The 26,364-nt window shown below is 42.0% G+C and overlaps 1 protein-coding gene and 1 long non-coding RNA gene across 3 annotated transcripts in view; one reads left to right on the top strand and one right to left on the bottom strand.

The window, feature by feature from the left end:
• The window catches only part of dll4 (delta-like 4), a 250,962-nt gene extending 246,433 nt beyond the window's left edge, over positions 1-4,529 (bottom strand). For both annotated transcript variants that reach the window (XM_079367743.1, XM_079367742.1), the window contains exons 1-5: positions 4,061-4,529; positions 3,689-3,949; positions 3,298-3,355; positions 2,380-2,643; positions 367-427 (exon numbers count right to left, since the gene is read on the bottom strand). In XM_079367743.1, coding sequence (XP_079223869.1) covers positions 367-427; positions 2,380-2,643; positions 3,298-3,355; positions 3,689-3,949; positions 4,061-4,114 — 698 coding nt within the window. In that variant the 5' untranslated portion in view covers positions 4,115-4,529. The remainder of the gene's footprint in view (positions 1-366; positions 428-2,379; positions 2,644-3,297; positions 3,356-3,688; positions 3,950-4,060) is intronic.
• Positions 1,293-26,364, top strand: part of LOC306839350 — a 94,740-nt gene continuing 69,668 nt past the window's right edge. The window contains exon 1 of the long non-coding RNA XR_013781184.1: positions 1,293-2,180. This is a non-coding gene — a long non-coding RNA (uncharacterized lncRNA). The remainder of the gene's footprint in view (positions 2,181-26,364) is intronic.

Below are 26,364 nucleotides of genomic sequence, written 5' to 3'. Positions count from 1 at the left end.
TTGAGACAGGGTAATGACAGGAAAAGAACATGGGAAGCAGAGAAGTCAGTGAGTGATGTATATGTAAACATGAGAGAAAAGTTCATGAACATTTCTTGAATAAGTGAACTTCAGCCTTTATAAAAATGTGAGACATGTCTCTGTTCATCTGCAAAACATTAAATACTCTGTTCCAAAATGTTAAATTAGGGCCTACACATGCTTTAGTGGAGAAATAGTTTATAATGCTATTACCAACTTGAAAGTTAAAACAAATTTCAGATAAACAAAACGGAATTTTGCCATGTGGATGTAACCTACACTGTTTCCATATAGTCCTACACTCATCAGCCAACATTTCAACACTTCATAATTATGAATACTTACACACACTCGCCAGGTTTAGAGCAGTTTCCGTTACTCTCACTGCAGCCCTCCAGACAAATTGCTGAAGCAAAAAGAAAAAACAGTCAGTCTGCTGTATTTTTTTGTATTCTCATAGTGTCATTGCTTGATATTAAACACCAAGACTTTCAAACTATTTACACCTAACAATGAGAACATATTGGCCTTTTTGTCAGACATATCCTATACACAAATACGCCTATTTGTAAAGTTTCTGAAAGTAATGTAGGGATTCCTAATACCAAAAAAGAGCTCTCATTGAAATAGCAAAGAGCCTTGAAGTTTTGTGAACGAGTCCTCAATCTGTCTTAACTTTAACAGCCTTCATTCGATCTAAACCTGTCCGCCACACCCCCAGCTGTCACGGGAGACATCGGTTGAGGGTTTGTTTGTCCTGCTTTAAGTATACCGGTCTTGCATGACACTGATTCTCAGGGCTACATATCAGACTGTTGACGGTAAGCGGCAGGGTCAGTCCAGAACAGATGCTCGCTCTCAATAGCAGACAGCTGTCACTATTGTTGTTTGTGGTCTGCCAGAACCATATTTGCAGCTGCTACTACTGCGCGCCCAACAATGGAGGGGACTAAACATGGATGGCGCGTGGCGGATAATGATGCCGCGATTAACCTTGGCGCGTGCAGTCGGCAGAGCTTCTCCTCTCAGTGCGTGAGCGGACCCTTTTCCACCCGCCTGCAGATTATATTACAAGACCCGCGCGCGGATGAAGTAGTTAATGAACATAAAAAAAAGTTATTGTGAATGTTGTCGCAATTGGTTATCTCCATTTAAATCAGGAAGTGCCATGTAAATGCACAACTGTGTCAAGTAATATGCATTTTGTCAAGCTAATTAGCATTTAGAGCTGTGTTCATTAGCTACCACTGGATTCAAGGATGTAGGCCAGGAATGCGAGCTTGTGTTTATTTTAAAATGACTGCTTGTTTCTGCTCTGTGTGGGGCTTAAAAGCTATGTTTCTTCACCCTTATCAAAAATGTAGGCCAAAATGAGCAGGCTTGTTTAAAACTGATGAATGGGATTGTGAGAGAAGGGAAATTATAGTGTCTGAAAGATGCCCAATCTATCTTATTCATGTATATTTTCTGTAGTCACCCACGATTGATGTGTCTGCATTCACAACACGTGAGCCCATCTGGTTAGAATTTGGCGCCACAGTCAAAATAGCACATGCCAATTTCTCTTTCACCACCCTGTGACATGGGATAACAGATCCGCTGTCACCCATGTGGTCACATACATCCAGCACATGGTAACTATTACTCTCACGGGGCCTCCTTCCAATCTACTCCTTGATTAATTTGTTTTGGTGAAAAGGGCCCTTGGTATTGTGGAGCCAAATGGCAACGGGCCTCTCCTTATAGGCCCCATTCAGAGAAGTCCATAAACTTGGGAGTGCTGCAGTGTGATTTTTGCCAAGTGGGTTTGCACAAGTATTTTCCTGTTGTCATGCTAAGCCAACGGTCTCTCAGCCCCTCTTCAAGAGCATTCACAAACCCAAAACCAATTACACATCACACAAATTATATAGAGTATATCTGAAAAATGCACTCTACACCAAAATTGCCCATCAGACCTGCCAGATATGATTACGTCATGTCTAGTTAGAGTAGTCACCATCTTGTGGCCTTGCTGATGATGCCCCATGAGCTATTTTACAACTACATAGCCGCCAGCATTTGTAATAGCTCACAAATCTTTATCGTCTGCAAGAGCGAAACCACAGTGATGAGGGCTAAAATGTCATCAGAGATGAGCTCACAGAAACTCCTTAAAGGTAAGGACTGTTCACTCAATCCTGCAAAGATTTCATATGGGACCAAGCTAGCATACCAAAAGAATGATCTTGAAGTGATTTGCAAACATCATGTCAACAACAAAGTAAACATAAACAAAACCAGACTTCTTGTAAAAAAAAAAAGTAAATCATCCAAATGAAAACAGGCCTATTAGAAGAGATTTGTTCGATTTCTTACGTTCTTCACAGTATTTTCCCTTCCAACCAGGCAGACAGGATAGCTGCCCATCACGGTTGCAGGTGTAGTGTCCAAATCGGTCGTCCCTTGGCGTGCATTTTTTGGAACAACTGTCTCCGTAGTAACTGTCGTTGCAGATGAATCTGTATGAGTATCTCAGCTCTGTTTGTTTTACCGGCTGTATTTCTTGTGACCAGTCAGTTCCTACACCCATCTGTCTCTGGATGGCAAAAAAGCTAATCAGGAAGTCTTGGTTGTTCGTGTCTGAAAGAGGAAAAAGCGAGAATGAAAAGGAATTAATGAAGGATATTTTGTTAATCTCCCAGCTTGATTGTGATTTTACGTCAACAACTGCATCATTAATGGTCTGCTAGTTCAGAAGTCATCCACTTTCACTTTAATAACCTGCCCATTATCAAGCTGCATCCCTTATTAAACCCCATGCAGCTCAGATGAAAGATAAACTCAGGTTGAAATTTCCTCTTTCTTTTCCGTCAGCGAAAACATTCCCAGGCCCAGTCCTCACTTCCAAAGGGCGGAACAGAGTAAGGTGTAAAATACAGGAAGATGCAGTCAGGGCTTTTTGGCAGGCACTGTGTATTCTCACCAAACCCCACCGCTCGTTCCCACGCCAAAAATAAACCAGAGGAAGTTCAATTGTATTGGGTATAAGAATGAAAAAGGTGTTCTGAAGTTCATAACAAAGGAATGAATAGGCATGCAAATGTGTGAAAATGCTGAACAATAATCAAGCGGGGCAGAAGAACATGTTGAAGGATTAATTCACATTTATTAGCTTTCATTTTGCTTTTTCGAAGTGCATGTTTTTTTTTTGCATAATGGGAAAGAAGTCTGTGACGCTCTTGCATCAAACATACAGGGAGAGCTCCCCCCTGTGGTTAAAACTGCTACACTTACCTACAGGTAGATTTCCATAAGGTGAATGCCAGGCTTCAATTATTAATGAAAATGACCCCTGAGAAGGAAACACACACACACACACACACACACACACACACACACACACAGTAAATTAGGTACATTCATCTACATTTTTTCAACTAACTTAAGAGAGCAGAGCCTGAAATGTTTATTTTAAATTGAGTTGCATGGACTGCTCTTGGTGAAATAAGCTATTCATGAATAAATTACACCAAGAGCGTTGAGGATTTTAAAATAAATAGTTGACCTGTTTATCGGGAGAGAAGTAACAATTACACGAGATGACCAACACAAATGCCAAGCAGCTCCCTTAAATATAACATGAAGTGACATTGTATTAAAGTAAATTAAATGTTGTAGCTCTTACCGGCCAGCCAAAGTTGAACGGTATCTGAATCGGTCTGGGTAAAGTGCCACTGTCCTTGGCGCTGAAAGAGTTTGTCCCTAGCACCGCTGTTATTGTACTCCCAAAGATGCAGTCACCTGGCGACACCACGGCCTGATAGTTCTTCAGGCAAATTCTAAAATAAGTCCTGCAATATGGTTTGCACGCGTTCCCGTTCGCCAGCAAACCTTTGTGGTTTTTAAATTCGTGCAGATCGAGCTCAAAAACACCGGAGCCAAATACCTAAAAGAGAATGAGATAGAGGTTTTAGGGGAAATATCGATTTATACAGCTTAATTTAAAAAGGGAAAAGAAACTCCCCCTGTGCTTTTGCTGTGAGGTCTTCCCTCATACCTGTGATATCAACGTGGTGCTAAATGCGATTGTTAAGGTGAACCAGGCTGCCATCCTTCTCGCTTCTCCAGGGCAGCCGCTTCACCAGCCAAACAAGCAGCAAAACCTCCCTCCTCCAAAGTATTTACACCAAGGTAAACAAATGGATAATGAAAAAAAAATCGTCTTAAAAATACGTGTAATTCCTTCTTCACTCCCAGGGAGTTCTCCTTTAGCTCCCTGGTGCCGTGCGTCAAAAACGTCCAGAGAAAGCGTTTCCAATCTCCAAGTTATCCAAAGGTGAGTGAAAGAAATATCCACAGCCGTGCGTCTGTCTGTCAGCAGGCGTCCCCTCCTCGCGTGGTACTGTACTCCACAAATAGTCCCTCCGTTGTGTGCGCACAGCTCAGAGGTTGTTTTGGTGCTGAACTTGGTGCGTAAATGCGCCACGGATGTTCACCTCTCGTCTTATTACTCGTGAATGAACTGTGGCGTGCCTCCTCCCAGATATATAGACTTGCTCTGCGCTGCTCATTACATAAACTGTCAATCGGCCCAACCGACACCGCCCACTTTACATATTCAACCCCCTTCCCTTCCAACCCAACAACAATTATCCAGATTTAATACCCACTGGCACTGCGCACAGTGACCACCATGGATACTGGGCGATTATTAACAAGCCCAAACATCTGTTGACTTATTTTTAGCGCACGATACGCCGGACACATTTACACACTGTGGACAGTGAGTTAGGACAATGAAGGGGAGCCTAAAGTTGGAAATAAAAAGCATAATTTCAGTCACTGTCTTGTGTCCTTCTCGCACCCTTGGTGCCCTTGGTTCCATTCAATTGCACGCCTAATAATTAGTCCTTATCACCGTGCTGTAGCCGTACGTTCCGTTTCCTCCCAGAGGACTCACCTCTGTGAGGTCAAAAGTACCCCCCTTCTCTCTCTCTCTGTCTCTCTCTCACTTTCTCTCTCTCTCTCTCTCTCTCTCTCTCTCTCTCTCTCTCTCTCTCTCTCTCTCTCTCTCTCTCTCTCTCACACACACACACACACACACACACACACACACACACACACACACATCACTAGCCTACACGTATATATTATTCTGAATTTCTTTTCAAGTCTGTATACGATCTGGGTTTGTTTGCATCAAAATATCCATATTCGCATATTGTATATTATATGCTGTCGATTTATCCTGATATTATGACAGACTGCTCCCATTACGCACGGACACAGGCCTACGTTGTGTCCACGTTTCTACCCAACATGATGTTATTTGGGGTGTGTTCCCTCTTGTTGGTGGCGTGTGCCCCATCATGCCCACCCATGCATTTTACGGTTCTGGGGAAGCGTGCCTCCTATTGTTGTGGCGCGTGCCCCTCTCTCGCCCTCATGCGGGTGTAATGTGCGGGACGGGAGACGTAACAATTCAGCTGTATGCAAATGAGCGCTCTCGCTCTCTCTCTCTCTCTCTCTCTCTCTCTCTCTCTCTCTCTCTATCTCTCTCTATCTCTCTCTCACACACACACACACACAAACACACACTCACAGTCACGCAGACAATTACCTTAAAATTGGCTTATCCTTTCTTTTAGATTATAGCAGCTAATAGAAATGACACAGGAGGTGCACGTCGCCACGATTTAGTTCAAAGATTTCATTTGATGGATAAATTGACATTTATGACGTGCAAAGAGACAAACGTCCCTGGGTCAGTTTGCAACGAAGAAAGTAGGACGATAACTTTTCACACTCTTTAAAAATCAAAGATTTAAATTTACGCAAATAACTGCACAAATTAAATTCTTTCTTTAAAAAAATGGATGTGAGTAAGGAGATGCAGCAAAAATAATAGTCCCCTAAGAAATCAAAAATAATAAACGGCATGGCAGAGGCATTTGAATTCTGTGAAAGTCACTCTTCTCCACTGTTTTTCATCGTGTACTTGGGCTGTTTTGGTAATCTAATTGGTTGTGTTTGATATTCGATCGCCCCTGTCTCTCTCATTTACCATCTGGTGGGAGACTGGCAGCCCCGCGCACCGTTTTGTATCGTCTGTTCACGGAAGGGACGAGCCAATTTTCTCCAACCTGTTCATCTACATGCTGTTTGGCATCAGTTGGGCCGTTTGTCGGGAATTAATACAGTAATACAATTCTGAAGGATGTGTCCCCCCCCCCCCCCCCCATGTTAAAGCTGGAAATCAAAAAGATTGTTTCCCGAATGAAAATAGTTATCATGCTTTTTCATAGTTGACTCTTCCTTGAACTCGCTATCATCTCTGCGTGTTTGCCTTTCATCTGTTTTCATACAGTAGCTGTGCATTGCTGAGAGTGAAAATGGAAAGCATCTATATTTATTCAGTGATTATATGAGCTGGGTGCAGTGGATTGGTTGAATGCTTGTCATATTGACACACCTGTTGTGTCTGTGATGGGACCACAGAGACACAATGGCATTGGCTTTGTGATCTTGAAAGCCACACAGCTTCTGTCTATCGGTTGGCTGCAAACTCTGTTACTTGTTGACTTTGCATTGTGGATGATTTTTGCACTAAATCTTTGCCTGAAAACACAGTCTTTGGGTGTTTTATGCTCTTCATCAGAATCATAATTCATCTGCTCTTAACCTGTTTGTTTTCGACCTGGGTGGTAAACTGAGCTGTGATTCCAGGTTTGCACATATTATTGCCCCGTCTGTCCAGCCAGTAATAGCTTTCAAGCTGGATATTACCTCTCTTATCTACTTTTTATAGCTGTATGTCTTCAGTGGAGCTACCATGAAAGTGCCATAAAAGAAGGGGATAATTGCAGTTTATAGTAGGTTTCACAGGTGAGCACAGCTGATAACACAACACTGTGTAGAAAACATCTGAGCTGTGTGCTCCTTTGCAAACAGCTGAAACAAGCCATACACAGCAGCTATAGTTTATCATAATGCTGTCAGGCTTTTATTATACAGCCTGTCCTTTACATAGACACACATGTTAGTTTACGATCCCAGCCTGTTCATTCTCAATGGGTGTTTTGTCCAAAACAAATATAAATGGTTAAAGGTAAAGTGGACAAGAAACTTTCATTTTGCATTTGTACTGAATATGTCAGAATGACAAATGCATCACACACCTAAAATGCAGGATCCGCTTTGTCTGCAAATCATTCTGATGTATTCATTTCTTCGTCAGAATTAAATCAGCTCTTTTTCCTGGAAATATTTTCTTCCGTCATACATCAGAACGTTTTTTCGTATTGCTACGTTAGCAAATAACAAGACTGCCGTGCCGGCTGAGAATATACAGTTTTCAAAGCTCCACTCAATAAAAGCCTGTTGTATTTCAATGCACATAGCACATATTAGCTTGTTTGTTGGTGTTTTCTGTGTTTATAAGTAAGCATTCCTCTTCTTGTTCTGAAGTTTAGCTTCACTTCCTGACGCTGCTGTCTTTAATAACCGCACTGGTATCAGATTGCTTTGTATCTGCAGTTCTACAAGTCAGTTATCAGGAGAACGTAAATAGAGATACGGGAACGTCTCAACATTTTTTGAATACTATGTTGGGGAAAATAAAGTAAGAGAAACCCAGTGTAAGTCTTTCGCATGTCTCGGCTCACCATTGTTTCCAACAGAAGAGCCGAGGCAAAGCTGGACTGCTCTCAACAGCTGCTTTCTGTGGTTTTATTTATATCATGCCTCACTGAAAAAGCATTGTATTATTACACTCTTATGCAATACCAGGCAGCAACCGGAGCCTGCAACAAACCGACTGCTGTGGTGCTGCGCATTCCGAGCCTATTTGGACCAATTCACTGAACCACAAGCTGGGACCTTGCATGTATTAAGATGCTGCATCAAAGCTCAGTGCTTCTCAGCCAACGCAGCAGGGTTCGACTGACCCGACTTCAGTCCACAATCAGGCCTTCTCTTTAAACGCTTTGATGTTCGCATGCGCGTGTGGACAAGCTTGATGTGGGTGTCGTGGAAGATGAAGAAAGCGTCTCATGTCCCGTCTGCTTCCTCTCGCCTCACGTTCGTCAGAGAGAAAACTTACAGGGATTGAAAGTCCAATTGAGATTGCACAAGTCTGCTTTTTTTTCTGTTGATTGTTTGTGGACTTGAGGGATGTTTTTGAGAAAGCATTGGTTTCCTGTTCTCACCATTCTGGTCAGTTCTCATGAATAAACAGTGATCTTCTGACAAGGAAGCATAAACAGGTTGATGTGTGAGAGAGTGGACATGAGAATATCTATTGTTGTCGATGGAATGTGGAGAATGCCGCTGTATTTCATATGAAGCAGTGCGGCCATATTGTTGGCTCACATTTATTGTTAGTCACATTTACTTAATGAAAACAGACAATACATAAAACATGCAAATGCACGGTACATGGGCAGAAATGAGGCATTGCATGAAGTGCACAGGTTGTAGTCATTTAAGGGCAGCCTACCTGAAATTTACAAGACTGTTCCATTATTGCATTTATAAAAAGGCTTTAGTTTTGACCATATGGTGTCTGGCAAATTAACTGATGATAATTGAGTCATGTATTTTTTTATTAATTATTCTTAAACAGAAACCTAAAAGACATCTAATGCAGTTCAGTAGTACTGATTCCAGTCATCCACCTTTAGAGTTGATGCTCAGGTTTACATAAATAAGAGTCTGACTTCATCTTCGTTTACTATGAATGATCTCATTTTCCAATTCACTTCTTTTTTCCTGTTTGAAGGCAGAATAGAAGGCAGAACAGATTCTGCTGTTCTCACATGGATTCATTTAAAAGTCCAATGGCTTTTATGTGTCTTTGCTGCAAATATGACTTGGAAAAGTAACAGAAGCCCAGCAGGTGAAATCGATTTAAACTTTATGTCATGTGAATATGACAGCCGATTGAGTAGTCTATATACTCTACATGTCTGTGTGGTCGCTCGTATTTATCTGATCCCGTCTGATGGGCCACCTGTTATATTGATCAGCCTGCCTCGGCCATATTTGCTCTCCTTAATCCAGCTTATGTTTGATGTCCAGCTGGGCTGTATCGTAAAAGTGATATAAATCTTGATTTAAGTGACGGGAGGCCAATATGTTGTAGCAGATTGACAGTGACGTGGGCAGTAAGACCAGAGGAGGGAGGCAGATTTACGACCTGCTCTCCAGAGCCACAGGTTCAGAACCCAGCTGTACGCCGGGTCTCTCTGAGTCACCGCTCAAAGAGCTCCTTAAGAAAGTCACAGGTGACCTACTTGAAAGAAAGTCCGAGAAAATCAGTCATCAGATCAGACTCACTCTGGATTTCTCATTTTCTCCAGTTACAGGTGAAGGAAACGACCTGCAGAGGCCGTTAAGATTGGTTGATGTTTCCAATGAAAGCAAAGTGAAAAGTAAAAAACTTGGAAGTCCTTTATGTTGGGCTTGATCAGAGGAAACATGTTTAGAACGAGGAAACAAGGATATATATATATGTGTGTGTGTGTATGTATGTATATATATATATACAGTATATATATATATATATATTATATATATATATATACATACTGTATATATATACACACACATATATAGTGAATAAATGCCTCTATCACTGTTAAACAATAATGTTCTAAGTAAAGTTTATTTAAGTAACACATACAAAGTGCCTTAGAAAATATCAAAGCCCAACAACCAATGACAAAAGGGACAGAGATACAGGATAAAGGAACTATTTTATACACTTGCTGACTAAAAGGAGTATTTAATGGATAAAGCAGTACTGTATATAAAAGTGTTTTGTAAAGCTGACTTCATGAGGAGCCTGACTGATCAGTAAAGTTCAGATATATATTAAGAGATGTAAAGACACGCGACGTCTCATGTACCAAAAACAGCAACCGTCCTCAAGTTCACCTGTGTCTTTTTTTTTTTGACATCACAGGAACGTGATGCCCCTTAAATCTGATCCGTCTGCCCCGGCTCTGTTTTGGAACTTTTTTTTTTGTTTCTCCTTTCTTTGACTTTTTTCCTGTTTACTACAAACAGAAATGCACCAGCACTCACCTGGCCTTTCCACGAGTACACTTTCAACATGAACCAACAGGGCTGTGAGGTGTCGTCATCGTCATCACAGGTGTCACCTTCTCCTGAGAACACCGTGATCTCTCACACTGCCAACATCAAGCTCTGCTTTAGTAAATTAACATGAGGTTCACACATATTTCCTTCATTGTAAAAATCACAATTAGCGTTAAGTATGGACAAAAGTTGTGCTAATTGTCCAGCTAAGCATATTGAATATTTGAAAATGTGGTTTTTGCACTTCAGCAAAAATCAAACTAAGCAAAAAGCACCGGACTATGTAATTTAAGGATTATTGGTATTTAAATAAGAAAGTACATTTTCTTAACTTGTTTCATGGTCGACTGAGAGCATTTTGGAATACCCCTTTAAATTAGATTCAGCGTGAGGACAAGTCAAAGACATGTAGGTGCGCTCATATTATTGGACCCAGGTGGAAATGGTTTAGAAGTCGGACACCCAAGCTGTGATTACTGACATGATGTCAGAGTATATGGATCATATAAATTTGCTGCCTGCACCACACTTTAACAGTTGTAGCCATGGTAACACCCGCTATATATCCAGGCTTTTTTAGTGGCAGCAGCTCCTGAAGTTGATAAAAGCACCAGATATCATTCCCCACAAGCAGAGGAGCTTCATAATTCATTCAGATAAGAGGACGGACTCCCACTACTCTGAATGATGGAGTCCATGTAGCCCATAATAAAGACCACATGAAGCCATGCTCGTCATGTCATCAATAAAAGAGACCTACATTTTATGTTCAATCTATAAAAGCAAAAATCAAATTTGAAGCCAACGAGTGTGAGTATCATGAAGACTAAATAGCAGTTTTAAGAGTTCATATTTCACTCATTTGAAAATCAAATCCCTCATCGGTTTAACAGAGATTGTGAGAACCTACACCCAAATCCATCCTCGGGCATAAATGTCCCAACGGATTGGTGCCACAAATGCAAGTGTTTAAGAGTGAGAGTGAAGTGGGTGTACACGGTCTCTCCAAAGCCTTTACCACAATGAGATTAGTGTCAGTCGGCAGCATTAATCCCAAAAGTCTCCCAGCAGAAGCAGCACCAGGTTGGCCCAACGTTAGCCGAGGAAAACACGACGGGGAGACTGAAGGGACTTAACCAAATAATGGATTAATCAGATACAGCGAGAGGAGGAGACGTCTCTTTGTATAATTTGTAAAGCAAAACAAATGGAGGGATGTTAGTGATACAATAGGGTCAGTTAGGGAAGGCTGGGTGACATCACGGAAGAAGATTAAGAAAAAATGCTGCTGCTTTTTTTTTTTTTTTTTTTTTTTTTTAAATAGAGGCCTGCATTTGTAGGGTGTGACTTAAAATATAGACTGAATAAATCCCATTGATAGTTAGTCTAGAACTGAGTTAACATGGTCGTTTACACATGTATATATTTTAAGTTTCTTCAGGTAACATTTAGCAAGTCAAGTCAAATTTGTTTCTCCAGCAACGAGGCAATTCAAAGTGCATCTCAAGTTGTTATGAATTGGCCCCCTTACCAATAAAGATCGATGAATGATTGAAGACTATTTAAGAAGCTTTGCCAAATGTTATTCTACAATAAGTTGACGCAAACAATTATTAAAACAGGGAAAGGTAATTGGCAAAGAAGGTTGATTTATTTGTCATACAGTCATTTAAAAGCAATCAATCACTGACTTAAGCTTTAAATGTGACTGCACTCGATGACAGTTAAGTGCGTGTTTTTGAGGTTCAAGCGTGTTGATTGAATGAAATAAGTTATTTAAATACATCTAAATAATGTTTATGGGTTAAAAAAACAGAAACCGTATTTTCACAGCTGCATGATATGACAAAAAAAGGGAATTATTTAACAAAATGTTTTACAGATTATTTGATAGAATAAGTTATATGCCGCCCTTAAGGGATATATTTAATGTCTTATGTGTTGTTGTTGTTTTTTCCATTTATTTCTTTAAAGCACAGTGCACATTAATCAACATTTCTGTAAATGTGCCAGTGTTAGGCAGCAGGCTCATTTTTATCTGTAGTCCTTTGGCAAGATGTTAAGCTAGGCACAGGGTGGCTAGCTTAACATTCTTCTCCCGTAGTAAAGAATCCTTTATTTCATGTGTTTACCTTTGTTTGCTGAATACAAGATGAGGATAAAAGCTCACCAATGAAAGACTGTATAAAGATTATTCTGCGACACATATTATTCCCACAAATCAGGCGCTCATGCCCGCGCTCAAATACGTACAGGTAAAGTATTCAATCGTGTCATTGTTTGTGTTTATGCTGATGAAAAGTGTTGTCAGTTGTAGCCAGTGTTGATGAGCCCCTCATCCGAAACACACCTATCTGTGTTTCCAGAGATTAAACCTTTTTTCCTTATTTGGCAAAGCGGTAACTATTGAGCCGCTCTGTGCTGCAAAACCTCTCGCCTACCCGCTGATTCCCCACCAGAGACATCCCCCGGCTCCTGTCCCCTCCCTTCCCCTTCGACGTTGGTACGATCCAAAAGCCCGGCGGTTTGTTTGCTTGGGAAAGGGGAATATCCTCTGAGGTCAAGTCAAACAGGATGTGCTAGTGTGGTCCTTCGCTCCTATTGGCTCTTTGTAATAACGCTCTCAGTGGGCCTAACACACACACACACACACACACACACACACACAAACATTTATGAGCACGTGCATGTGGGTGTGTGCACATACACATCTGAAATGCCATACCTAATGACCGCAAACTTAGTTCAGTGCAAAGCCTATCTGACAGGCGCTCCAGTTGTATTTACCTTAAAAGAGAAGTTTGTGATTAAAGCAGCGTGCTGGGAGCAGGCTTGTTTGAATAAGACGTTGTGCAGGGAAAATGTCAAACACTAAAACTAATAAACAGAAACTGCTGCAGATGAAGATACCACTTAGTGAGAGCCAGCGTCGGAGAGCACAATCACAGGAATCGCTGCGTCAGCGAATGGTTACGTCTCAGTTGATGTCACAGGTGTAGGAGGGAGAAAATCCAAATGATTGTTTACTTTTGGTTTGCTCTGTGGTTTTTGCCAAACAACTGTACAATGGAGAAGCTTAGTCGATGGAGCCTTCATCCATGCAGGATTGTCTTCATCAGTCTTTTTTAATAATGCCACTGTTTACTGTTTATATTTGGTTAACATTACGTTCTCACAGATAAGAAATCAAAGGCCATCTGGTTTGGCAATGCATCACAATTTGAAGTGGAGGGTTGTATAAACTCAGTGTGGGGTTTTAGTCAAATTTAATTTATGGTCACATAAACAAAAAAAAAAAAAAAGAACAGTAAATAAATGAGAATAAGACGGTAGCACAAACAAAAGGTGAACCAATCCTCCCCGAGTTTAATTACCCTGATGTCACCGATGTTTACATGCATACAGAGACAGGTCTGACTTGGCCTGTGTTGTTTATGGATGTTAAACCCATCTGAAACTTTGTACACTTCTCTGTATTTTCATCACAGAAAATGACCTACGTACTGCAGCACCTGAAAGAGAATGCATGCCTGTGTCAATAAGGGACGTGCAAGTTCTTCAAAATCAGGAAAAAACATTGGCACTATTTATGGGTTGGAACAGTGTCAAAGGGTAACCACGTACACTGGATGTTGAGGGAACAGCGCGCTGGTGTGACATGTGCATGTATTGTGCGGCCGTCAGTCTGGAGCCTTGAAAAGGCAGCGCCTGAAGGCAAAATAGTGGTCACGTGGTTTAAATACTCAATGATCTGAAACTCAAGACAGTTGGTGGCCAAATGATCAGACTTAAATTATCTTTAATCTAACCGCCAAATCGAATGGAACAATGCATATCCTTTATGTAAAACTAGGCAAAAAATACTTGACATTGATTGACACATGATCAACTTGATTGATTTTTTCAACTTTTCAACTAGGTTATTTTAAAGTCAAGACAGCTATGATGTTAAAACAAAGTCATTGCTCCTTCATGCGGTCATTTAGCTAAGGTTAGCTGATGACTGAATCCCAGCAGGTTTTCCTCCTTTTTCTCTGTTTGTAGTCCCACATAGAGTTGAACAGATGACGCCACCGGGTCACTAAAAGGTTAATTATGTCACTGAAAAGTTATTGGCCTTTTTGGAGTTTTTAAACCTGGACAGTTTTACGGACATCATATGTTGGTAGGAAGACAACAGTGAGAAAGAAAAAAAGATTTCTCTCAGGGGGACGTCGTTTTTTTTGGAGACACATGATGGGATGTTAGGAGGCAGAGCTCTGTTAAAACATCCTAATAGGAGGCCATTGGTTAGAAAATTGAATCAATGAGGAAGAAGAGGTCAGAGGAAACGACCTCAGGGTCAGTGAACTCCACCTCTGAGCCACAGGCTGACAACTAGACTGGACAACCTTGTTTACTTAAATGTACTGAATGGAGCAGATCTTCATGAAAGGCTTATGTTTCCCTTCAATAAGCATGCATACAGATCTACTCCCTAAAATATCCCTGCACTCTGACATTCGTGAATCCTATAACTCGTATTCCATTCTGTCTTATTTTATTCTATCTGTCGAGCAAAACATACCATAGGGAGTAAAAAAAAATGAAAGAAAAAAAAAAGTACCAGGAGAATATTTAGCTGCTCCACTAACGCTGCATTCAGGGTGAAAATAATAATGGGAACAATTAGTTTGTGATGGGGAAGAACAGGCTTCATGTTGGGACAAAAACCTAGAAAGTAGGAAGGCACTGACACCAAACATGCTGAATGGACTTGATAGACAGACTTGATAGCATTTTATTCAGAAACTCTCTTGACTCAGTCCTTAGTGGCGACCATCTTGGTTCCACTTTAAAGCATTAAAGCGACTTTGATCTGAGGAGTTTGTGAATGCAACATTTTCGCTTTTAAGCTCAGCGCCTGATGGGTGCAAAGATTGACCCGTCTGAATGGCTTCCCAACCTCTGTGAGAACGAGGAGCACTTAAAAAGAACGATCTGAGGAGTAATCACGCTGGATAAACATCTTCTGCTACTTGAGCTGAATTAGCCTCTGTCCCATGGAACAGATGGTTCAGGATCAGAGGAGGAGGTGGAGGACATAAGTAAAGAAAAGTGCCCCGAGTGAGAGGATGAGAGAAATGACATTTTTGTTTATCTGCAGAGATGGTCCTGAGGTATTTTTGGATGGCCGTTGTTTTTTCCTCCGTAAATTCCAGGTTCCGGCTGTTTTTCCTTCTCCTTGTTCCCAGCCTGTGAATGCACGACCGCTTCCTCTCCCTCCTTCCTATTCTGAGCCTCTGATTGCACTGAGGTGGGGGTGGTTAACAGGATAGTGTGTAGATGTGTGGGAGGGAGTCGTGTGTGTGTGTGTGTGTGTGTGTGTGTGTGTGTTGCATATGGGGGGAAGGAATGTGTCAATAAGTATTTTTTGACTCAGTGTGTCTTAAACTAATGAAAGCGTCTGTGTGTGTGTGTGTGTGTGTGTGCGTGCACACCGGAGTGTCCCGCTGTTGGGTGTGGAGGATGTAACCATTAAAGAGATCAGTGTGTCAACTGTTCCCAAAGTGTGTTTTTTTTCTGATCCAGCTGGTAATGGGAGGCGTGTGTGTGTGTGTGTGTGCGTGCGTGTGTGTGTGTGTGCGTGCGTGCGTGCGTGCGTGCGTGTGTGTGTGTGTGTGTGTGTGTGTGTGTGTGTGCACTCTATGCCCTACATGCTCCTCTCAGCGAGGAACAGACAGATGGATCCATGCTTTGGCCAATGTTGTCTGAGACTGGCTTCAGATCGGAGTATGCAGTCAAGCTGCAGGCTGAATTATTCTGCGTCTTCTCCTGCAAATAAACTTGCTTTTATCTAAACAAGAGCTGCAGACACCCGAGAAAAAGAAAAGGGTCTAAAAATGCCCCAATGTTAGCATCTGTACTGCAGTGTTTACACATGATCATTGTTAATCTTCTACTTCTGAGTGCTGTTTTAATTGCTTTTCACCATGTAGTGACATGTCATACAATAAACTTCATCATCAAATTCTGCGTTAGTTTTGTTGTCTTCTGGTTGCTATGCAACCGCACTCAGTGAAGCAGCATAAATCTCTGTTGGCCCTTTTATTTGACACCTTTGATCAGAGGTTGTTGGATTGGTGTCTGATCTGCTAATGTCTTCATTGTGTGACTTTCTTTTTTTATAATCGCTTCGTGGAGTTTTAAAGATTAAACAAGATTTGTTGTCGTAATTTAGTTTTTTCTTGGAAGTGTTTACACGTTGAAATATATTTCATAGCTGTGTGACTTCGGTTTTGAGAGCCAACTGTTGTTGTGAACACTTGAAAGACTTTTGCACATAAAAATATTTTTAGACCCTAACTGTGACATTTTAGAGGTATTTGAAGCTCGTCTGATCTGTTTGGTGTCTCGGAGCCTACAATAAAAGCTTGATGTTTCTTGTTACTTACCCAGCAGGGATAATAGATGACTCATATTGAACATACACAGGACAAACAATACAAAAAAAAACACGCAATAAATGCAATTAAACGCAAGTGCATCCCATATGAAATGCATAAAAACGCATGTATACACTTTACTCTGTCATGCTACACTACAATCTTTATATGCTGCTTTCCATAACACTCATGCTGAAGTTTCCTTTTTATAGTGTAAACCGTTTGAATTCAGTGGAATTAGAAATGTGGTTACTCGTTAAATCCCATTCCAAATTCTAAAAGGGGACACTAATAGCAAAGGTTTGTCATTTTAGGAATCAAGATAATCTTCTTTGTAGCTGAGATAAGGAGATTGACAGCACTTTCATATCTTTACACTAAACATGAAGCATCACTTGATTAGCATGGCTCGGCAAAAATGCTAACAGCATGGGTAGACAGTTAGCCTGGATCTTTGTTGTGGCATCTCCAAAGCGCTGCAATAATATTGTATAGTTTGTGTATAGTATGTGTTTTAAGTGAGTTGGGGTCATAGGTGTAATGTGTTAACTTTCGGCAGAGGGCCTGTTTTCACAAAGTATACATGCCAAGCTAAGTTAGCTGAGTGATGGTTCCGCTTTATGTATTGCACTGAAATACTGTAAGACAGTGAAGTTATTGTAGTTGAGTCACACATACAGAGCAGGTGACATTAAGAAGTGGGTCAAAGGGAAGAGACAAAAAAAAAAAAAAAAGTGTCCCTTGCTCTTCTGGATGAACACCTCAGAGTTGACATAAAAACAAAGTCACACTGCAGCCGGCTCCTCTGTTTACTGCACAACAAGCCACTCAGACCACGGCCATATTGAATTTTTTTTCCCCGTCTGCAGTTTTTTAAAGCTTCATAACCAAACTGCTTTGTTTAAAGTCGAGTACAAACACATTGACCTGCACATGAAAGCACGATGTCAGACATGTTCCCCCTGAGGGGTGACTCCCATTTATCATCCAGATTCTCTGAACTGCTCTGGACTCTTTTTTTGGCCCCTGATACATCAGATACAATGTTTAATGAATCCCTCAAGCACTTCCAAACACGATAAACTTCCTTGAAGACGTGCCCGTGAGACTTCAACTATCATTTTGACTCGTGTTCAGGAAGTCCACGGTGCATTTATAAAACATTTGTTTGCATCTCTTTCCCATGTATCTCACATAGCAAGTCTCCTATTTTACTCACTTGTCTGTTTCCTCTCAGGGACTTTCAGGAATATGTGGGCCGACAGCTGAGACGCTCACTCTTGGACATTCAAGTTATATATAGACACAAAATAGACGGCGTAACATTTTCTGGGGATTATGAAAAAAATGTTCCAACCTGGACAGGCGAGGGATTTCTTTTCCTAGAGATATGTTCTCACCCTGGGGATGGTTGTGTGGATTTAACAGCTGAAACCTGATGCAAAGAGATAGGGGAGCCTTTATCTGTGTTTGGACTATAAATGTTTCTCAGACATATTTTAGAAAGTAGCAAAGAACAGATCTCGTGTGTGAGTATGTTCGTGTGGTGTGTGTTTTGAGAGAGACGAGAGGAACACAGCGTGGTTAGAGACTCGCCACCGCTAAGGTTTGTTTTACTGGGATAGAAGGAATTTGTCTTTTCCTGGACTCATACATCAATATGGCAGATGTTTCCTAAAGGATGGATCGTGAGTCCTTTCAAGCGGATTCACAAACTACCTTAATTGCCGTTTGTTTTGTCTCCCTCCGCCCCCCTCTACTCGGGGGTCTTGCGTCAAACATCTGAGGAGCATTTTCAAGAACAAAAAGGAACTCGTAACGCTGCTGCATGTTTGGCTCTCGGACACACAGGGAACTGGGTATTGTTTCCAAGCTTTCATCCATCCACCATTTGATCTCCGCTCCAATCCCCGATCCGAAATATACTTACCCTGCTCCAGCTTTTTATTCGAACTGAATCTCATCTACGGTGTTTTTCCACGCATGTGATGGTTATAGGACGCGGATAGGATATCAAGCACACCTAAGTGCTTCCCTTTCCTCCCTCTCTTTATTTTCTTTCCTTTTCTCACCGACTGCCGACTCTCTATCAGTCACCCCGCACATGCTCTGTGTCACGTCCTGTAGCGTACAGACAACAGCTCTACCTTCCCTGCAAGGCTTTATGAACACATCTGAAATGTTTCAAAGTGAACATGATTTATGGAAAGTTTGGCGAAAGATTTACTGTGCACTTTTTTCTCACCCCATCCCGCCGACCTTTACACTCTCTCTTACAATATGTCCTCTCTCTTCTTATTGAAGTACAAAGACACCGTTCGTGGTCTCTCTTGGGTTCCCATCCTCTAGAAATGATTCCTAAATAAACTAATGATTCAGAGCTTTCAAGGACTGCACTCTTCTTTTCATGTTTCTTGACCAACAGCCATCTTTCAGCCCCTATCATTACCATCATGAGGTAGGACTGTGATTGTTGATGTTGTTTTTGGCAACACCATGGGTTGCAAAGACTCGTCTCACCACTGCTGAAACGGAGCAAGACCCTTAACCTTCGCCATAAACACTCGTCTCTGGCGCTACCATGAAAATGATCTGTTTAGACCTCTTGGAACTCGAGGCCGTTGAAGATGTGTTGACATTGAAAGTGTGTTGAGCACCTCGCAGGATTCTTGAGACATATCCAGGTCCAATATGACTGTTGTCATCACTCAAGCTCAAGGATTTGTTTTATGTCGAAACCCTGGCAAGAGGTTTGTTTCATTTAGAAAAAAACAACACACTGTGTTAAGGCTCGCTAAAGATGTGCCAACAAGACAAGCTCCGTCCTGACTGGCATCTTGGTTTGAAATCCATCAAGGTAAGGGAGCTCATGTTCGAATGACTCAACACTTGTCTTCAGTATTACCTTACCTGTTCAAGTTTAACATGAAGCAGGACTTTATAGTAAAAGGAAACGACTGAATTACGATGTGTGTTGACTAACAGCAGTGAGTTGAGCTCACCATACGGTGAAATCTCTTCCGAGTTAGTCCACTGTACGTGCACAAGGACGGTAGTTTATAGCTGCTTCCAGCCCCTCACCCTCCCTGTGGCAGCGGTGATTCATGTGATTGAGTAGAGTGTGGGAGGGGAAGTGGAGTGGAAGGGGAGGAAGAGAGGCAGGAAGTAGGGGGGAAAAGCTGGTCTATCAACGAGGCCTGATAATGGAGACCCACAGGAAACCGCTGAGGAGGATTTTCCACGATGTCGCACAGGAGCCCTGGCACAAGAACCGACTTACATACACAACCAACCAACCAACCACACGCACGCTTAATTCTATCCGCCGCTCCCCCAACATCTAATCCCACACAAACAGGGCAAACCCACGCCCACATGGGGGCCCTTAATACAGCTTTGAAAAAGTAGCCCGCCGTCTCCCATCTCAATCGGTGTTTTTTAAGTTGATCTGCAGATCTGTCAGCATGTTCTCCTTATCTCTTCATCTGGCTGCACCTGCTCCAGAGGGGGCACGCTTGCCAGCTCCCATCCCAGGCCTCTTATTGGCTGCATTAGCTCTCTCATCCATGGGTCATGTTGGCCAATAAACAAAGATGTGACACAAGTGTACACACAGAGACAAACACGTCCCACACCTTCCTCTGAGTCTGAAACTTAAAATGAACCGCTCGACGTCTGATCTAACATCAACGCTTTTCTTCAACTGCAACGCGTAGGAAGGTGTCCAAAAGAGCACCGGATCAGCCTGAAAGGAGAGTAAAGGATGCGTGTGTGTTAATGTGTGTCGAACATGTTTGTCCCATAGTCGGACAGGGAGGGGTCCTTGTTTTCCTTCTGCTCTTCCCTTTGGTTACACTGTTGTTTCCTAGGCACCCCCTGTATACAACACATCCCATTAGGAAGGCTGCTGCTGCTCAGACCCCTTTCACACACACACACACACACACACACGCACACACACACACACACACACACACACACACACACACACACACACACACACACACACACACACACACACACACACACACACACACACACACACTCTGATGTGCACACACACACTCAGCATGAGACCCAGGAGGAATAGCAGTGCTGAGAAGACCTGACTATGGAGCTGTCATTAGGCAAATGAAGAGGCAGTTCCATCTGTGCACTGTTTTTGCTAACGACGTCTTTAACACGGTTTAGGTGCTGATGCGTTTTTTTTTTTTTTTTCCAAACCCTGGTCAGGGTTTTCTGCATCATTTCCATAAACAGCTGCTTTTTGAATGTCCTCCCTATGAAGATTTGATTATGACAGTATTGTTGCTTTTAAATGAATTCATATTGAACGTCAGTTTTTGACTGATGGTCCTCTTCCCTTGAACGTTCTTGTCTGCGTTCACGCTGTTACGTCAGCCTTCAGGCGCTTTATGATCGTTTTGTTTTCCGTGAGCGTTGCTTGATGTGGTGTGCGCCTCGTCCCCCGTTCTGTGGCTTGCTATTCTCAGGACGTCCTGTAGAGAACCCCCCCCCACCCCCCCACCCCACACACACACACACACACACTCCCACCCCCTCCTCCGTCAAAACAGAGAAACACACACAAACAGACACAAACAGACACAAACATGCACACACATACTTCATCCGACCCCCTCCTCCTTCTCTCTCACAGCTCCAGCTCCTTATCTCAAGCGTCCAGGCAGCTGCATGTTTGTGTGTGTGTCTGAAAGAGAGGAGACAAAGTGTGCGTGTGTGTGTGTGTGTGTGTGTGTGTGTATTTATGTGAATCCATGCGTGTGTGAGTGTGGTTGTGTGTGAAGGCAGAGAAATAGGTGTGAAGTACAATCATCGAGGTTGCCTTTCAAGTTCTCCTTCCCTCCGTGAATGTGGTCAGTGGTCTGAGCTGGGAGGGAGTAGGATGTAGGATTTACTGCACATGCTCAGTGAGTCTGTCGGCTATCAATAAAGGAAGAGTTGTATCAGTGATTAGCTTTACAACCAAAGTTTATCCTGGGAACATTTCTGCAAGGAGAAAACACAAGCATACTGCATCCTTTACGATTGCCTTTACGATACTGAAAATAAGGTCAGTATTAGGTCTGCACAATGAACCATATTACATCTCATCAGGACATGAACATGGGTGATAAATACACCACAAAAGGCCTTTTTCAATTAGATTTAGATATGAGGCGGAATTGATTAGGTATGGATACATTGACCGTGCACTCCCCCCATTTGACCAATCAGGTAAAGGCTCACACACATTCATTGGTGTCAATTTGATGGGGGCTTTGGGGGAGGCTGCGGGGTTCATCATGATTCTATGTTGGAGATGTATATGTAGGCATCTCTGAAGTATTGCAATATGACATATATCATGATTTGCACGTTTTTCTTCTTGTGATTTTGTTCTTAATATATTTTACAGCTGCAACATCGAGGTGACCTGTCCCCACAAATTCTCGTTCTTTGTAATGATCATGCGTCTGTTTTCTTTGTTACCAAAGAGTCACACCCAGTCTAGTCTATGATTGGCTGTCTGGAGCAGCGTCCATCCTTTCAATTCAAATGCTTTTTTTGGGTCATAACATTTAATACACTGACCAAGGAAATAACTCCCCATCTTTGGAGCAAGTCACAGTTTTGATAACCCAATTGCAATCATTTCATCTCTTGGGGTTATGTCCTCTATTTAAGGCTGTGAATCTGTCCAGAAAGTATCTGGATAAAGGACAGAGATAACTAATGTTTCTATGTGTTAAGATTTCTACTGACACCTTTTCAGATGACAGCCACAGTTTCCAGTGTAGATTATCACCAACACAACTCGGACTACAAACTGGGATCTGACAACAACTTTATTCCCCTGAGCCTTCAGAATCTATCAGTATTCAGGTATCTGTTGTTGACATGAAACTAGGTGTCGACCACATGTTTGATGTTTTGTATTTCAAAGTTAAAGAAGCTGTCTCGCTCTGCTGGTAGAGTTGGATTGGTTTAACTTGCCGAGACAACTTGTACACTACCCAAAACCTGTCTGGCCTCTTGTGTTATGAGACTGTATTCCTTTAGCTGATAGTAGGTACAATAGTTTCGGGGACAGGACTGACAATCTGACCAGCCAGAAATGATAGACGGAGCTATTAACGACCACATCCTATGTGCAGCAGAAATGTTAACAACATAAAGACGGACTCCTCTGGAGGGCGGTGTACGTAAGTCAAGTTGAAGAGGATACAAAAGAGATGAGACCAATCTTAACAACAGCTGAGAAAAACTGTGTGCAGATGGTTTATCGTGGGTTGCTGTTGTTTACAGCGTCTAACAAGTCAAGGTCCAAGTAACATGTTTGCGTATAGACATTATACATGTATGTTTGTCGTCCTTCAAAACATCATCTGCAGCTGGCAACAGGCAGAGCTCGCAGAGCAGACGAGGTGTGTGTGACTCTCACTCAGGACATGAGGCAAAGGAGGCAGTGTCGTCATAGAGATAAGGTTTAACGACAGTTTGCTTCTAGAAAAATATTTAAAAAAAAACAAGATTATCCAACTATGTAAATTGATCTTCTTTAAGTTTGATCAACCATCACTTTTTCAAGTCAAACACAAAAGATGTGATGTTTGTCACACCATCCTCTGTTTATGCCTGCTGGTATCCTTCTCCGCACACATCTCTCGTTGTTTCTACATGTCTGGTTCTCTGTTTACTGGGCTGTTTAGGTTCACAAGGCTTTGATTTTCTAAATGGCTGCACATGATGTTTGACATCTGACTCTTTTCTAGCAGTGAGGCCCGCTCTGTTAACACGGGTTGTTTGTCTTTCTCCAGCGTGTTGTTTTGGGGTTTCACCGTGTTATCTGTCACTTTTGTGTCTTGCTTTGATTTGAGATTGTTTGTCTGCGTTTTTGTCTCGATTATTATGGGATACAGCTTGCTGCTGAGCCACTTCCTGTTTATTGTCCTCATCCTGGCCCCGGGATCATCCCTGACATCACAAGGTTGTTTACGCTGAGGGAACCAAGGTGAGTTATATATTTACCAAGAGTGTGAAGCCATCTCCTAACCTCTGACCTTATAAAAGTCAGATCCAGTATTTTTGTAGATTAACGCAGGGCTGTGACGGAAAGGAAAAGCTTACAGTCTGTTTATAGGCTCTATGGCTTGTTTTTTTTTTTTTAGAATTGCACCATTTATCAGTAAAGCAGTGGATCTAAAGAGCCTCTCTCATTCCTTAACAGAAACATTGACTGAAACGGGTACTTTGTTGCAGTTATCATTCACACATTTCTTGAAACTGTAGCCAACTGACCGCATGCCAGCATGTTGATTTGTTTTTTAAAGAAAAGAGGACATTTTATGAGAATGTCCTTGAGCAACATATTTTACATGGCTGAATCGTGTTCAGACACTGTCTCTGTCGGGAGTCTGCAACCCCCTCATAAACTGCAGCCCGACGTATAAACAATAGGTTTGTCTACTTAGCACACTTCACCGTAGTTTATAGGCCTTTTAGCACTGCCTTTTTTTTCTTTTTTTTTGGCAATGAGATACGATTATAACTTACTTCCTTGTGTACATGTTTAAAGTTTTAAATTAAAAACATCACCCATTACATAAGAAGCCCACAAGCCATTGTAAAAGCAGGCCTCTAAATATTCTTTTGACAGGGATCAGTCACCTCACACTTTGGAATCTGTATGAGCTTTTCCAAAAAATGTTGAGAGAGACAGAAGAAAATTTATAGTCCAAGTGTGTCAGGACACAAGCACACATAGCGCCTGCTGCCAACTTCAAGAGAAGAGCTCATTGATCACTTGCAAGCCTGTTTGGAACGTGGAGATCGACAACCGAAATTAAAACTCCTGCGAGGAGTTTCTAATGGAACAGGCTGAAATGAATTCTGATACCCCAGGAGACCTCCAAAAACACCAGAGACCATCAAAATGAAGATTGATTATTCAAGTTATTATGTTGGGGTACGTCTCATATGTTGGAAAAAACAAAGCGGAGCACAGAGGAAATACAAGGCGATGAACAGCCTTTTGATATTTTTCTCACCAAGAAGATGTATCGTGAGTTGCACCTTAGACATACAGTATAATGTACACCATGATGATGGATGAGACTGGTGGAGATGGAGTTTGACTATGTTGTATTTCACTCGGGTTTGTGTGTCGGTCTACAGTCGGTCCAAATGCCGTGACTTCCTGGAGTTTTGTGCAGTTGCCTAAAAACAGTTTGAATACAGACTAAGTCATAAAAGCACCACATTAACACTTGGCTTCGATAAATCTTTAGAATACATTAGAATACATCATGTGTACAAAAATGTTTCTTCAGACAGAGCCAAGCCAACTCTTCAGCTGCTGCTGGCATTAGCTTCCTATTGTTGTATAAATATGAAAATGATGTCATCCCCCCCCCCCCCCCCCCCCCCCCCCCATTGAACTCTTTGAAACATGAAGAATACCAACCCAAAAGATTTCCTTAAAAACAATGTCATGACAAATGATCTGATCTTTGAAACACACAAGAATCTGTGTGGCATCAAAGCAGAACATATCCTCATTCACTGACGAGAGAAAAAGACAAAAGATTGAACACCAGAGGAACAGAGCAAGTAAAGCTGTACGGTTGTAAAATAAAGGAAGAGAGTGGGATGCTTCATAATGACAGACAGAGGCAATGAGAGAAAGTTTGGCAAGTCGCTCTGAGGCTCCTGTGGGGTGAGTCATTTGGCAGGGCGGAGTCTACGCCGCTTCGCCAGACAAAGCGCTTTGATGCCAACTTCTTTTTGAAACAAAACAAAAAAGGTGGATATAAAAGCAGCTCACAGCCCCAAACTCTTCCTGTTCATCCCACAGTGTCAAGCTTAAAGATTCTCGCCCCGTTTTAACTACGAGTGCGACCGTCTTTCCCTTTTATCTCTGTCATTGTGCTGATCTCCTCCACTTTCACTTTTCGACACGACGAAGGATTCAAAAGTTCGCTGGTAATTCCTCTTTTGGGGCCTCAGTATGAGAAGAAGGAGGACGTCAGTGATTCTTGATGCTTTGATGAGCCTGAGACGGTTTGACTTGATGTGCAGACATGCCCCTTCAGTATCAGCCATCCCAGAGTTTGGAGAGTCAGTGTTTAGCAAATCATAATAATGCTGCCCCTATTACCCATATTTTTTGTCCAAATCAGCACGTTTTGTTGTTTGCCTCTGAAGCGCGTCCTTCAAGTGATGAACTCAGAGAACCTGTTGCACTTCTGTGTTTAGGTCAAATCCTTAAAGGCCTAACACCACACAGCATTGTTTAAAAACACAAAACCTCGTTCTACATTAACACTCTAAATTTCACATTTCTAAACTTTCACCAGAGTTCATAATAGGATATAAAGGCTCCCAGAGAGACCCGTGAACACACTGTGCTGTGTTTCCTATGTTTCTTTATGATCTTTCTACAAGATCAGCACAGATTTTACAGGGTTTTTAAGCAAACACTGAGGGTTCACAGGGGCATATAAACTGGTTATTGTGTGAAGCAGGCAGCACATGCTGCACTTGGGATATAATGTTACTGGCAAAGCTATAAAAGCAGCACAATAGCATAGTTTTGAGGCTGCTGTAAATGAATTATTACCCTCCCTCTCTGCACTGTGACATGAGTCAGCTGCTGCCATGTTTCCACCACAGCTAAACTTTATGTTAAATTGAAAATGAGTTGGCTTAGCTGTAGATAAGAGACCAATACATTCAGAAATAACTGGTCTCCTGTGAAATGAAGAGGCCTTGAATGCTGGAGTTGTTTTTTGCCCTCAGTTTGAGATAAACTGCGAGGTCTCTGGGAATTCAT

This window comes from Symphodus melops (assembly GCF_947650265.1).
Source record: "Symphodus melops genome assembly, chromosome: 1".
Lineage (NCBI taxonomy): Eukaryota > Metazoa > Chordata > Actinopteri > Labriformes > Labridae > Symphodus > Symphodus melops.
Note: the sequence above shows the minus strand (reverse complement) of the source record. Positions and strands in the feature narration are given on the sequence as shown.